The 15,016-nt window shown below is 40.8% G+C and overlaps 1 protein-coding gene across 3 annotated transcripts in view; it reads right to left on the reverse strand.

The window, feature by feature from the left end:
- ccdc22 (CCC complex scaffolding subunit CCDC22) overlaps positions 1-14,675 on the reverse strand; it is an 87,896-nt gene extending 73,221 nt beyond the window's left edge. For 2 of the 3 annotated variants that reach the window (XM_033630060.2, XM_033630059.2), the window contains exons 1-2: positions 14,074-14,675; positions 13,605-13,782 (exon numbers count right to left, since the gene is read on the reverse strand). In XM_033630060.2, the coding sequence (XP_033485951.1) occupies positions 13,605-13,782; positions 14,074-14,123 (228 nt within the window). In that variant the 5' untranslated portion in view covers positions 14,124-14,675. The remainder of the gene's footprint in view (positions 1-13,604; positions 13,783-14,073) is intronic. The other variant, XM_033630061.2, reaches the window with a different exon arrangement.
- Between the last annotated feature and the right edge of the window lie 341 nt (positions 14,676-15,016).

Raw genomic sequence — 15,016 nt, forward strand, 5'->3', positions numbered from 1 at the left:
GCTTGTTAACTTTTAGCACAATGCATGTAGGCTAGTTTGGCTGTCAAAACGTCATTATTGTGTAACCTTACTAAAGCCAGACAGCGTTCAGTGGCATTAGCCAACATCAGCATGGCTAAGTAACTAATAAAATAGCTGAACATCTGATCTAACATTATCTCTTGTGTATTTCCCTTAAGCTGGTGAGCTAAATGCTGCTCTGCTGTATATTACTTTGCTAATTCATCAACATTAAAATGAATGTCAGTTTTATTCTTTTTGTGTGGGTTTTGTTGGATAATATAGAAATTGAGACAGTCTACATGCACTGTGAAAGGGAAATGTGTATTAATGTGTTGTTCTTAAAGTGTATTATTTGCAGTTTATAAAACTTAAGCTGTACTTATTCAGTAGGCACCATAGGTGATATATGTTTATTATGTTATGATCATTATTAGTGTGACTTACATGTTCACCAGTCTTCACACTATTAAGCGACTATTGCAGACTAACTATTTTAACTAACATTAAAAATATTACATATTTGTTCTAATCAAGGCCTCAGGTTAAATGATGTGTCATTATCCCTTCAATAATGTTTACATGTATATATTTTTTGTCTCCCACATATATGTGAACATATTTGTTCCACCACCATCATCCACCGCCATCATCCACCACCAGCATCCATCGCTATCATCCACCGCCATCATCCGCCGCCATCATCCGCCGCCATCACTCGCTGCCCCGGCCCCTGAGTGGGCCAGTCAGTTACTAAATTCCCGGGCCTCTTTTTTGCCCCAGTCCGCCCCTGAGTGTATCAAAGGCACTGTGAATGGCTTAACAGCTGACAACCTAGGAGCCCATGGCCTGGCAGGTTTTGTAGAAAGCTTTTCTGGTGAATACATCTGTAGATTCTGCACAGCCAAGAAATCAGAAATCCAGTCACTGGCTGCTGGTATTTCTGAATGTAGAACGCAGGAACTTCACAAAGCCCATTTGAAGTGTGCACTGGAAACAGCAAGTACATGTTGTGGAGTTAAACGGGATCGTGTTTTGAGTAACAATCTCACCCATTTTCATGTCACTGCAGGCTACCCTCCAGATGTAGCACATGATCTACTGGAGGGCATAATACCTGTGGAGCTTGCTCATTGTTTTCTCTTTTGATCTCTAAAAAGTATTTCACCTTAGAAAAACTTCACAATTAGATCCAAACAAAGTACAAATGGGGAGATAAAACCAATCGGCCTCACGCAATACCACAGACTTTCTCAGCAAAAAAAAAAAAACATTGGTGGAAATGCACACGAAAATTGGTCTCTGCTTAGATTGTTGCCTCTGATTATTGGTCCACTCATTCCAGAGGATGAACGTATATGGCATGTTGTTTTGGATGTCAAGGACATAGTGGAGCTTGTCATAGTCCCTGTACACTGTGATGAGTCGACTGCATATCTTGAGTGTAAAATCAGTGAACATCACCAGAGATACTAAGAGCTTTTTCCAAAAAACCATCTTCTCCCTAAACATCATTATTTGGAGCACTACCCTGTTTTGATTTGCCTCTTTGGGCCTCTTGTCCATAAATGGACAATGAGATTTGAGGCGAAACACAGTTTCTTTAAACAGATTGCTCGCCATACCAACTGTTTAAGGACAGTTTATTTTTCTGTCAATCAAGTACAGCTCTGCTTGGCACAATGTGTGTACAATCAAAGCCTGTACACTACCTTGTTACCTGTATTTTCATTTTGTATCATTTAAATTAGTTTAAAAGGTAAATTTAATGTTTTTGAGCCTCAGCCACACAAAAAGTTAATGGGCACTGGTGTTTTGAACTAGTTTACACATTGGCTTATTGGCTCAAATATCTGGTCAGTTACAAATCAACAAATCAATTGTCTAATTATTGTGAGGGCCTCTGTATTTTTTCTAATTGTGGTTTTCTTATTTTATTATTTAGATCTACACAATGGCCCAGCCCATAAGACTGAGGGTTATCCTTGGTGAAGATGATGCCAGGAAGCTAATTCTGCCAGCAGGGATACCAGACTCCATAGAGGAATTGTGCCAGACAATAAAGACAAGTTTTGGATTGCTACAAGATTTTCAGCTTCAGTATCAAGACGCTGATTTTGGAGATGAGTTTGTAAATCTGTCTGTGACCTCTGAAATAAATGACAAAGCAACTATAAAGGTTGTATACTCATCTACTCCAAACGATGCTGAAATGACACTTAAACCTCTAGCAGTCCAAGGCCCAACAGATTCCTTATCAGTCTCCTCAATTGACACAGATGACACAGAGCCAGTTTCACCTTCAGGTTCATCGCCATCCACAAGGCAGCTGGTTTGGCCAAGTGTCTTCACAATCCCTAGTTTCAGCTATGAGGCTGAACTGCAACTTGAAATGGCAAATGCTGAGTGCAGTGCTAGTGGAACTCATTTGAGCCCCTCACCAAAACTGAAATCCCTCATTCTGGAACGACTAGCAGAAGAAATTATTAAATTCAAAGCGTACCCAACTGACCTTGATCTGAATGATGTTGCAGAAGCCCTTGTGAAAAAGCATCCATGTCTGAGGGAACAAGGATCCTTCAATGGCTGTTACGGGTGGAAGATTAGCTTCAAGTATAAAATGGCCAACTTCAGGACCAAACTAATAGGCCTTGGATGTAACGAGGTGACCATAAATTCACTAAAGAACAAGGCCCAAGATAAAGCAGCCTTGAATGTGAAAAAGCCCAGAAGAGCAGAAGTCAATTACTGTCCGCAGCATCCACCAGGGGAAACCACTGACACTCTGGAAGACGAGAGAATTGCGCTGCTTTCAGAGATTAAGAAGAGAACCAATGGCCATACAGTGACACTGAAAATGGAGACTTTCTCATATAGAAGGCAAGAAGTTCTTCAAGGACAGCCCTTGGTTGCAGACTTCAAAAGCAGATGGCCAGCTCTGTTCTCTCAGAAAGAGGTGCATGTCCTATATTTGCTCAGGTTTTTTGTATGCCCCGAGTGTGTGCACAAACAAGTACAGGAAGATAATGACAAATCAAATAGTGTTGACCTGTTGTTTCTCTCCTTTTGAGTGACAAGCGCATTGTGTTTTTGTTTTTTTTTTCAGATCGATAACGAGTTCATGCACATATTGACTGTACCTCTGCTTTCTACATTCTTTGCTGAGCTCGACTGATGCTCTCCACGCATGATGGAGATCTTTCGAAGCAAAGGTGGGGTGGCTGGAAGAAAATTGAGAGCTCTCATGGTGGCCATGGTGGTATTAAAATGGGTTTGTAAAACTATTTACCTCTTCAGTAGATGAGTTGCCAGACAATTGAATTTCCCTTTGGGGATCAATAAAGTGATTCTTATTCTTAAAAAACATTTTTATGCCCCTGTCATGATAACTGCATGAGCATAAATCTCTATGTATGTATGTAAACAAAAATGACAAAATTTCGCTACCAACACTGGAGTTATTTTTTGAAAATGCTGCCTAAAATGCATAATATTGTCAAAATTTAATTTAATTTTTTTATTTTTTCCTAATACATACAAGACGAGCATGCATCCTCAAGTCCTTGTGTATCTACTTGACTAGGTGTGACAAAGTAGCTGTAGGCCAGCTGGATAAAGCACATATTTACATGCTTGATCTGTTAACCCTTGTACCCTATTAAAAAAAGTTACGTTCTTCCTATTAAGGGACAAAAGTGTCCTCTTCAAAAACACCCTAAAAATATTATATGCTTATAGTTTTTTCCCACTTTTTTTTCCATAAATCTTTAAAGACGCAACAGATAGGATTCAGTTTTTTTTTAGCTTGGCGCCACCTAGCGTCAGCAGTGTTGCTCGCACTGTGGCAACGACCAAACTGATAGTGGGATCAGAGATAATCAATAAAATATAGGCTGTAAAGCCACCAGTATACCTCTATGTATATGTAGAATAGGGATGGGTCACGATTTTCGAATAGTCGTTTTATTTTTGAAAAATCGATTTTTCAAAAAATTGTTGAATACTTGCCACGATTTTCGAATAGTGTTTTTGCTTGTGTTGCCCATCCCTAATGTAGAATGAGAAGGTGTGTGGACACTCTACTAAATAAATGAGTAAAGAGACCGAGCAACAATTATCAGATTTATCTGAAGAAAAAACAAATAGCAATGCAAATAATTATACCAAAATGCACAGAACCAGTACAAACAACTTGCAGTAAATTATACTAATATGTGCAGTATCAGTACAAACAATAGTAGACACGTAAGGGATAATGTATAGTGAGCCTGTGACTGTTGAAAAATAACTAACCCCGACGTGCAGCGGAGTTATTTTTCAACTGTCACCGGCTCACTATACATTGTCTTGCTTAGAACATGGCTTACTACTAAAACATTCAAATGTTATAACTGGCATCAATATTATTAAATTGCTGGCAGAGTGTATTGACAGAGGAGAGGCATTCACCACACAAACGGGAGCGGCGGAGAGGATTTTACTTCACTTCTCCCGGTTGGAGATGCTGGGTGCCCAGTAGCTGCGAAGGCTGCCCTCACTTTTGTGGCCAGTGACCGGCGTAACTTAGCTCAGCGATGTCCGTCGATAGCTGCCTCCATGAGAAGAGAACAGAAGGAAGGGAAGGGGATATCACTGTCCGAGGGCTGCCGTAGAATGGCAACAAGGATGCCAGCCGACCAACACTCTCTACCCGGTCCCTGGTTGCAGCGATTTGCGATGCTGGCCAGCTAGGAATGAACTAGCAGCCAGTACAGTACAGTACAGTCCTCTCTCGTCTAGCTAACATTTAGCTGTGTTACTTACTGATCCATTAGAAAGAAAGCTAGTTGGACATTGGTTTTGAAGTCTCTTTGGTCACGGAGCTCCCTCCATCTCTTGAACGCCTGACTGAGGTTTACTCTTGTTTTTCCTCTTCTTTTATCACTCTCCTTTTTGCTCTTCTTTCTTCCTCAGACAGAGGAGCTCCTTTTCTTTTGCTAGGCCGTTTTTCACTTGTCTCCAAACATTGTCTGTCTGCCATTGTGCTTGTGACTCAACTATCTCATGCCCAACTCCTCATAAGGACCAGCTCCAGTCCCTGATTGGCTGACCGATACATGACGTGTTTCCTGCCGTAAAGCAGATTGTTTTCCACGAAATTTCGCCCCCGGTGGCAGAAGCTTTTTACAAAGATTGCAAAGCCACTAAGTAACCTATGTAAAAGGTGATAGTCTGATTTTACCGTGGCCACTACCCTGTGCAACCCACATTATTTTCATAATGATATATTTAGGAAAAAATGCTGTCTGTTGCCTCTTTAAACAACTTCAGTCCTGATCATAACTACCAAATATTCAATTAATTTCAGAATTTTAACCCCTTAAATGGCAGTGTCTAAGATGCCCCCCCCCGAAAATCCACTTTGCATTGGATATATTAAAAATATTTAAATTGTACAAAAAATGTGATGCTGTCTTAGACCCTGGCATTTAAGGGGTTAAAATTCTGAAATTAATTGAATATTTGGTAGTTATGATCAGGACTGAAGTTGATTAAAATATTTTATGGGAAAAAAGTGGAAAAAAACATGTAACATATGATAGGGCATTTTTGAAGAGGACAATTTTGTCCCTTAATAGGAAGTGTCAGTATTTTTGCTACACTGTGTAGGAAAATGGAATATAGGATTTGTCTTTGAAATTCCAAAATGAGTCAAAAAATACTCACCTGTGCCAAATATCATGGCTAAAAACATAATCACTGCAAAGTTATCAAGAAAATAAAACTTGTAAAGGACACTTTTGTCCCTAATAGGGTACAGGGGTTTTCTTCATCTGTTATTTCTGCAAGGTTGAAAACTAGAGACAGTATTTGCTAAACCTATGTTTTAAAAGTCCAAAATCCAAAAACATCCAAGCAGGTGTCATAAATAATTCATGCACACTAATAACAAACAAAATGAACTGAACACAGCATTAAGATAAAATAAGCCTTCATTTATTGCCAGTGGGGAAATTCAGGAACATATTGTTGACATTTTAACATGATCCTTTTGATCATATTGTCAATGGTTTGGTAACGTAATGAGTCTGCTAACACCCTAACCAACATCTTTGGTTACTGTAGCAGCGGTTGCAGCAGGTGTGTGTATGTATGTGTGTTTTAGCAGCAGACTAGCAGCCGTTTGTGTATTGAAGTGCCTACAAAATACTTTAATTTCTTCATAAAATTGTCTCTTGCCACACTTTGTCTAGACTGATCGAATATCATATTTTACTCCACAGAACACAGACGCTGAGGCCAACACTTTCATGGAGCAAACTGTGATGGGAGTGTATGTCATTCTGAAGGAGGGTGCAGAGCCTGGAGATGCCCCAGAGGACATCTGTGTGCTGATCTAAGGAGTGGAGGTCCTCAGTGGTTTGAGGGACATTGCCTGTGCTCTGTTATTTGGACTGATCTACTGTCTGAACCTAAGCTACCCACCAGAGCTCAAATGCACCTTTGAAGTCCTGCAGAAGATACTTCTAAACCTGGATGGACAGAGGTTGTCATCCAAGGCACAGTTCCTCAAAAACAAGCTTATGGAGTGAATAAGCTTGAAGAAGACTGATAAGCATGGCATTTGTCCACATCCCTGCCAATGCAGATTTTTGTTTTGTTTTGAAGGTTCAAAATCGACACAAGCAAAGTGGACTCAGACCAAGATTGTTGTCTCATATGTTGAAGTCTCCTATGTTTGTGGGTGGAGAAGAGAACTGTTTTTGAACACACATCTACACTAATTTTACTACATGGACAGTTGTAGCTGGAACAGTTGTATTCATACTGTTTTTCAAAAATTGTTTGAGCAGACCTGTTATACTTGCACACAAACATACAATGAATACTTGAAGTTTAATTGAATTATGGGTTATGGGAAGTTATGGACTCCTTTAAAGTACAGTATGTGTATTCACAAAGATTTTCTGACATTTCTTTTACAGTTATTGTTCACTGTTTCATTTTCTTTTTTAAACTGTGCACATGTGTCGACTGTAATATTTCAGTGTTTAAAACAATGATAACATGCTTATTACCTTGATGTCAATTTTATGTTTAAGAAGTTGAGTTGTTGCACTTAAAATTTTAAAACTTGAAATGTCACCAGTCATGCACAAATCCTGAAAGATTGTTTTAACCTCCGTGTTGTCCTCCCGGGTCTATCTGTTTTGACTATCTCCTTCTTTCCTCCTTTATTTCCTTCCTCCTCCTTTCTTTCCTGCCTCCCTTCCTTCTTTCCATCTGTCCCTCTTTCTTTCCTTCCTCCATCCTTCCTTCTTTCCCTCTGTCCCTCTTTCCTCCTTCCTCTCTTCTTTCTTTCCTTCTTTCCTTCCTTTTTCCCCTCCTTCCCTCTTTCCCCCCTCCTTCCTTCCTCCTTTCCTTCTTTTCTCCATCCTTTCTTCCTTCCTTTCTTCCTCCCTCCCTCCTTTCCTTCCTTCCTTCTTCCCCTCCGTCCTTCCCTCATCTTCCTTCCTTGACCCAAGGACAACAGGAGCACTAAGGTTGTGTTCTGTATATCGATTATTTTGTTGGTAAAACATTCTACATGCACTTGTTACAAAGGTTGAGAAAAATGCTGATTGTTAAAAACTTTAAAGACTGTCTGTAAACACTATTTTCTTGAAGCTGCTAGGACTTCGAAGTGAATACAGCATTCCAAAATGCATGATATGGTAAATATTTGACACAAACAAAAGGTGAAAATTGGTTTAATTGATGCATTGAGTGGTAGAAGGATTTAAGAGTTTTACTGTCACTGGCATTTGGAGATGCATGAAAAAGACAGATAATTATGGTAAAAATCTGGTGTAATTTTAGGTCTGCTGGAGGTCAGTGTCTACACTTGTGTAATCTGCCACATTGTTTTATGAACATGTTTTTCTGCATTGCTGTTGGCAGTTCTATGTTATAGTGTTAATTTCGTTAACGAAAACTAAACGAAAATATTTTCATCAACGCACATTTTTTACCAGACGAAAACTAGACTAGACGAGACTAAAACCCCCATTAATAAACAATAACTGGGACTAAATCAGTATGCATTTTCGTGGACTAATAAAGACGAGACGAAAATGTAGTTCAATCAATAAAGACTGGGCTAAAATCTATGGACATTTTAGTTCACGAACAAAGACGAGACGAAAATTATATTATATTATTATATGATATGATTTTGTCAAATCCTGTCTCCTCCGCCTCCTCGGCTCTTCTGCTACTCACACACAGTGACACACCCCCTTTCAAATCTGCAGTGGGCACAGAGTGCACAAACACATGGGACAGACAGGAGGTGGATTCACGGCGAAAGGTTAAAAGTAAAACATTAATGGCCATGCTTTGCACGGGGCCCGGGAGAAAGAAAAGACGTGATATATGGACACATTTTCACTACATTGAAGTGGAGAAAAAAACCTTATGCTTGATTTTAGTCGAAGGGAAGGAATGTGGGCACAAGGTAGCTGGAAAAAACACAACAAACCTGAAGAGACACGTCGCAGTTCACCACAAAGACATCGTGGTAAGTTAACAAAAAGTTTGGTGGTGGTTGTTTATAACATAACATTAAACCAACGGCTGTAATGTTCCAACAATAACGTTAAACCGACCGCAAACTAATGCTGGCTAACTTACTAGCTTCGTATCATGTAGCAATAGTAGCCACTTGTTGATATAAATGTGTGTGGCTGGCTAACTTACGTTAGCTTCTTAGCATGTAGCGACCGTAGCCACTTGTTGATAGAATTGTGTATGAAGTTGAAATTATGCTAACTTAGATACGTTATACTGGTCGGGCAACTATGGTTTCAGTTGGATTGCAAGTTTAATTAAAGCAGACAAAAGTATGAGCTAATCTAGGAGCTGCAAGCGAACTATAGTTAACACAAAACACCTGGGCAGCTACACATGGATGCAAACTAAAAACTAAAACGAACTAAAACAATTCATCTAGATAAAATAAAATAAAATAAAATAATACGCCACACATAATTCAAAACAACTTTAACCTACATTTTCATACATGAAAAACCCTAAATGTGGTATAAAAGTGATTGTCCTGACTAAAACTAGACTAAAATGTTGACAGTTTTTGTTGACTAAAACTAGACGAATAAAATTATGTTTTCTTGGACTAAAATAAAGACTAAAATGCTCGACTTATAGTCGACTAAAACTTGACTAAATAAAAACGGGATGAGGTTGACTAAATGTGATAAAAACTAACAAGCGCGATTGAAACTGGACTAAAACTGAGACTAAATTTAAAAATGGCTGATAAAATTAACACTACTATGTTACAGCCAAATGTTGAATAAAATGTTAAATGTTTTTGCATGTTTTATGTATGTTATAGGACCTTTGGCAATTTAATTAAGCATGATTATGATAATAAAAACATTAATTAAAACAACAAGATTGACATTAGTATAACAGACAAAACCTATATTAGTTCATTCAACAAGATTGATATTAGTGTAACACACAAAACCTATACTATTCAACAAGACTGAATGTTGTTGCACTAAAGTATTTGGTCATTGTCAACTGAACATAAATTAATCTGACTAGACTAAGTAGCTACAAACATTTTAATTCAATAAAAAAGGCAAATAAATTGAATGTAAATATTTACATGACTTTACACTGACAAATCTAAGTGGTGTTCAAGTAACACACTCAAGATAGGCTGATATTACTTGATTTGTTTAGATGGAATATAGGTGGCATGATGAAATTATGTTCATCCAATGAATTATTTTTTTGAGTGTTTTTTCCCGCAATTTCATCACATAAAATTGCATAAATATCCCGCATATTCCATCGCATTTTTTAAGATAACGTGCCGCATAATCAAGGATTTTTGCCCGCAACAATCACAAAAAAAAAATTCCGCATTTTTCTGGAAGGACTGCATAACTGACCACAAACCACTCATTCCACTAATGAAATCCCTTGACCTTGTTAACACACCAGTCCGCTGCCAGAGACTCCTCATGCAGCTGATGAGGTTCAACCTGGAGGCTGACTACGCTCCGGGGAAAACACTTGTTGTGGCGGACATGCTGCCCAGGAGCCCGCAGCAGGAAGCGGAGCACTGCAGAGACAGCCACACAGATGTTGAGTGTTACGTTGCTGCTGTTATGAGCAGCATCACAGATGAAAATGGACGGCATCCGTGCAGAGACAGCCACTGATGAACAACTCCAAGAGGTAATCAGGTACATTTAGAATGGCTGGCCTGAACACATAACACACACACAGAGCTGTGTGAGAGAGTATTTTCCTGTGAGAAATGAACTATCTGTGCATGATGGGTTGGTACTCAGAGGGAGCAGGATAGCGATACCTGGTTCCATGAGGTCAGAAATGCTAGAACGAATACATGATGGTCATCAAGGGCTTAACAAATGCAGAATGAGAGCGAACACTTCAGTGTGGTGGACTGGCATCGCTTCACAAATCACACACAAAGTGGAGAACTGCATGTACTGTCGGGAGCATAGGAGAGCACAGAACAAGGAGCCTCTCCTGTCAACACCTCTCCCAGACAGGCCATGGAAGAAAATTGGCATAGATCTACAGTACAGGCCAAAAGTTTGGACACACCTTCTCATTCAATGCGTTTTCTTTATTTTCATGACTATTTACATTGTAGATTCTCACTGAAGGCATCAAAACTATGAATGAACACATGTGGAGTTATGTGCTTAACAAAAAAAGGTGAAATAACTGAAAACATGTTTTATATTCTAGTTTCTTCAAAATAGCCACCCTTTGCTCTGATTACTGCTTTGCACACTCTTGGCATTCTCTCGATGAGCTTCAAGAGGTAGTCACCTGAAATGGTTTTCCAACAGTCTTGAAGGAGTTCCCAGAAGTGTTTAGCACTTGTTGGCCCCTTTGCCTTCACTCTGCGGTCCAGCTCACCCCAAACCATCTCGATTGGGTTCAGGTCCGGTGACTGTGGAGGCCAGGTCATCTGCCGCAGCACTCCATCACTCTCCTTCTTGGTCAAATAGCCCTTACACAGCCTGGAGGTGTGTTTGGGGTCATTGTCCTGTTGAAAAATAAATGATCGTCCAACTAAACGCAAACCGGATGGGATGGCATGTCGCTGCAGGATGCTGTGGTAGCCATGCTGGTTCAGTGTGCCTTCAATTTTGAATAAATCCCCAACAGTGTCACCAGCAAAACACCCCCACACCATCACACCTCCTCCTCCATGCTTCACAGTGGGAACCAGGCATGTGGAATCCATCCGGTCACTTTTTCTGCGTCTCACAAAGACACGGCGGTTGGAACCAAAGATCTCAAATTTGGACTCATCAGACCAAAGCACAGATTTCCACTGGTCTAATGTCCATTCCTTGTGTTTCTTGGCCCAAACAAATCTCTTCTGCTTGTTGCCTCTCCTTAGCAGCGGTTTCCTAGCAGCTATTTGACCATGAAGGCCTGATTCGCGCAGTCTCCTCTTAACAGTTGTTCTAGAGATGGGTCTGCTGCTAGAACTCTGTGTGGCATTCATCTGGTCTCTGATCTGAGCTGCTGTTAACTTGCGATTTCTGAGGCTGGTGACTCGGATGAACTTATCCTCAGAAGCAGAGGTGACTCTTGGTCTTCCTTTCCTGGGTCGGTCCTCATGTGTGCCAGTTTCGTTGTAGCGCTTGATGGTTTTTGCAACTCCACTTGGGGACACATTTAAAGTTTTTGCAATTTTCCGGACTGACTGACCTTCATTTCTTAAAGTAATGATGGCCACTCGTTTTTTCTTTAGTTAGCTGATTGGTTCTTGCCATAATATGAATTTTAACAGTTGTTCAATAGGGCTGTCGGCTGTGTATTAACCTGACTTCTGCACAACACAACTGATGGTCCCAACCCCATTGATAAAGCAAGAAATTCCACTAATTAACCCTGATAAGGCACACCTGTGAAGTGGAAACCATTTCAGGTGACTACCTCTTGAAGCTCATGGAGAGAATGCCAAGAGTGTGCAAAGCAGTAATCAGAGCAAAGGGTGGCTATTTTGAAGAAACTAGAATATAAAACATGTTTTCAGTTATTTCACCTTTTTTTGTTAAGTACATAACTCCACATGTGTTCATTCATAGTTTTGATGCTTTCAGTGAGAGTCTACAATGTAAATACTCATGAAAATAAAAAAAACGCATTGAATGAGAAGGTGTGTCCAAACCTTTGGCCTGTACTGTATGTGAATATGACAAAGAGAACTTTCTTGTCATAACAGACTACTACTCCAGATACTTGGAGTAGTAGTTACCTACTTACCTACCTACCAGATACCTACTTGTTGTGGTTGGCATGTGGGGTATCCACATGCCAACCACAACAAGTGCACAGGTAACTTTAAAGCTGAAAGCTACATTTGCCCGGTATGGAATACCGGAAGAGGTTGTCAGTGATAATGGGCCGCAGTTCAGCAGTGATGCTTTCAGAGACTTTGCCTGCGAGATGGACTTTAAGCATGTGTCCTCTAGCCCCCACAACCCACAGGGCAATGGACATGCTGAACGTGCAGTGCAAACAGCCAAAAGAATACTGAGACAAAAAGATCCTCTACTGGCCCTTATGATTTACAGATCCTCACCACACAGCAGCACTGGTGTCAGTCTGGCTGAACTGTTAATGGGCAGGAAAATCAGGACGACTTTACCTACCCTGGCTAAAAACCTCCAACCAGAATGGCCGAACCGACAGCACATCAGACCAAAGGATGCTGTGGAGAAAAGTAAACAGGCCTACCACTACAACAAGCGACATGGTGTGAAACAGCTCATACCACTACAGCCTGGAGACCCTGTTCTCACTAGGCTGGACAATCAAAAGACTTGGTCTACACCCGCAGCAGTGGCTGGTGAGAGCACAACTGAGAGATCATACCTCATCGAAACAGAGCAAGGAGCCCTGTACAGGCGAAACCGTCTCCAAGCACTGCCTGTTGTAGGGTCCCCTGTCAACACCACAACAAACACAAATACACCAGATACTCAGGCAAGCCCAGACTATAGCTCTCCTGGCCCGAAGGAGACCCCTGATGGACTGTCTCAAACTAGGTCTGGTAGAGTTGTTAAACCTGTTCAGAGACTTGATCTGTGAAGGACATTATGTTCAAGCTGTTTAAATAAACAAACAATATACAAAAGAGGTTTAACTGTTTAGTAAATTAAGTTAATTATTATCTGTTTGTTAAATGAATAACAAATAACTTTGTGGGGGGTTTTTTTGGAAAAAAGAGGAGTTTTGTAAGAATACAAAATAATATATGGTTGTTTTGAAGGGAAATACTATACAAAGTTATTTGATGATAAGACACTCAATGGTTGGTGAATAACTGTTTGTAGACACAATGAGAAGCTGTTATTATTTACAATTAATGATCTATGTTTCTAAGCATCAGCATGGATGCTGTTTAAAAGGGGGAGATGTCAGAGAATATGTTTTACGACATGCGTTGCGACAGTTATGGCAGTTTTTGATAGGTGCATGTTTGAATGGCAGTGAAACTACAAGAACACTCTTTATTTTAAAATAAACCAACAAGTTTATTACAAGAGGTGTCTTACCTGGGAGGCCTGTGCCAGGCTCATGCCCACCCTGAAGCGGGCAGACATGCCTGGAGGTAGGGAGGTGGGCAGCGCGCTGCCCAGGCCCGGATCGATCACCCGGATACATCTGACCACCGCCTCCACTATGAGCTCACTGCTGAACTGTCTGACACTGTCAGTCTCCTCGCTCACGTCTCTGTGGGTCATACATTCAACATAACGGTACTGCTGGTTACACAGCGAGTTGAATCTGTTCTCAATCCAAGCTCACAACCTTTAGCCTCAAATAACCTACATACGTGTTTGGTCATGTGATGCGCTGACTTCGCTTAGTTGACTAATGATTGAATGCTTTCTGTGTGACAGCAGGCTGCTAACCACCAAACTGAACATTAGTCAGCTAACATGTAATTTCAGCAGCCCGTGGTTAAGCTGCCACTACACACAACTGCAAACGGAAAATGAAGAAAACGCTGATGAAACTTACGTGCCGACTTGTTTGAGGGCGTGAATCAAAATTTTGTCAACTTCCTCCATCGCTTAAGTTCCTCTGTAACGGTAACGTTAGATATACCAGCTAAAAGACAGGGATGCGGCAGATCATCCGATGTTAACAGGGTTATTTATTAACATTAAGTTAGCTAACATTGGAATGGGTTTCACGCGGAGGAATGGAGGCTACAGAACTCACTTAGCTTCCATCTCCTGCCAGCTAATTTAGGAACTAGCTACTGTTTAATTAGCACGGCTGCCACTCCTCATTCTCCTGATAAAATCCATTGTAATTCTCCACTGTATTTGAAGCGGCTTGCTACAGTTGAGCTGTCAATACAATGAAATATTATTTAGCATTCCTTCCGAACTGAACCTGACCGGGGATACGTGTTACAAACGCAACAAATCTGGCATCTGAGTGTCTTGTTCAGTGTCGAACTGAAGTAATAAGGGGATAGTGGAGCGGCATTCTGGGAGGTGGAGTTTCAGCTCGACTTACTGTCTCCGAGAACAAATGGGAATCGAGCAATCCAGAAACACACTTCCCAGCATGCTCCGAAAGAGGCTATCCCATGACCGGAAAGCTGCTGGGTTCAGGCATAGACATAGGCCCAATCCCAAACCGGTCCCTATCCCCTCGCCCTATTCACTCCCCCTCCGTTTGCGCGGTCACGCGGAGCTCCGCCATATTAAGGGCCGTCCCAAACCAATTATCGCTGAGTGCGAGTGGACTGCTCAGCCCTTAGATAGCTAGTGTGCATCAGTGCAGGCTTCTGATGAGCCCAGCAGGAAGCGCAACATCACAATGGAGGAAACAACGTACAAATGTAACAGTTCCGTCTTTCTACTTTGTAAAATATTTTCGATCAAACACACACATTTGTTTTCCTCACACTGACTTTAGAGTCTCAAACAAACTCACAGAATGTTTGATG

Source organism: Epinephelus lanceolatus, chromosome 8 (assembly GCF_041903045.1).
Source record: "Epinephelus lanceolatus isolate andai-2023 chromosome 8, ASM4190304v1, whole genome shotgun sequence".
Lineage (NCBI taxonomy): Eukaryota > Metazoa > Chordata > Actinopteri > Perciformes > Serranidae > Epinephelus > Epinephelus lanceolatus.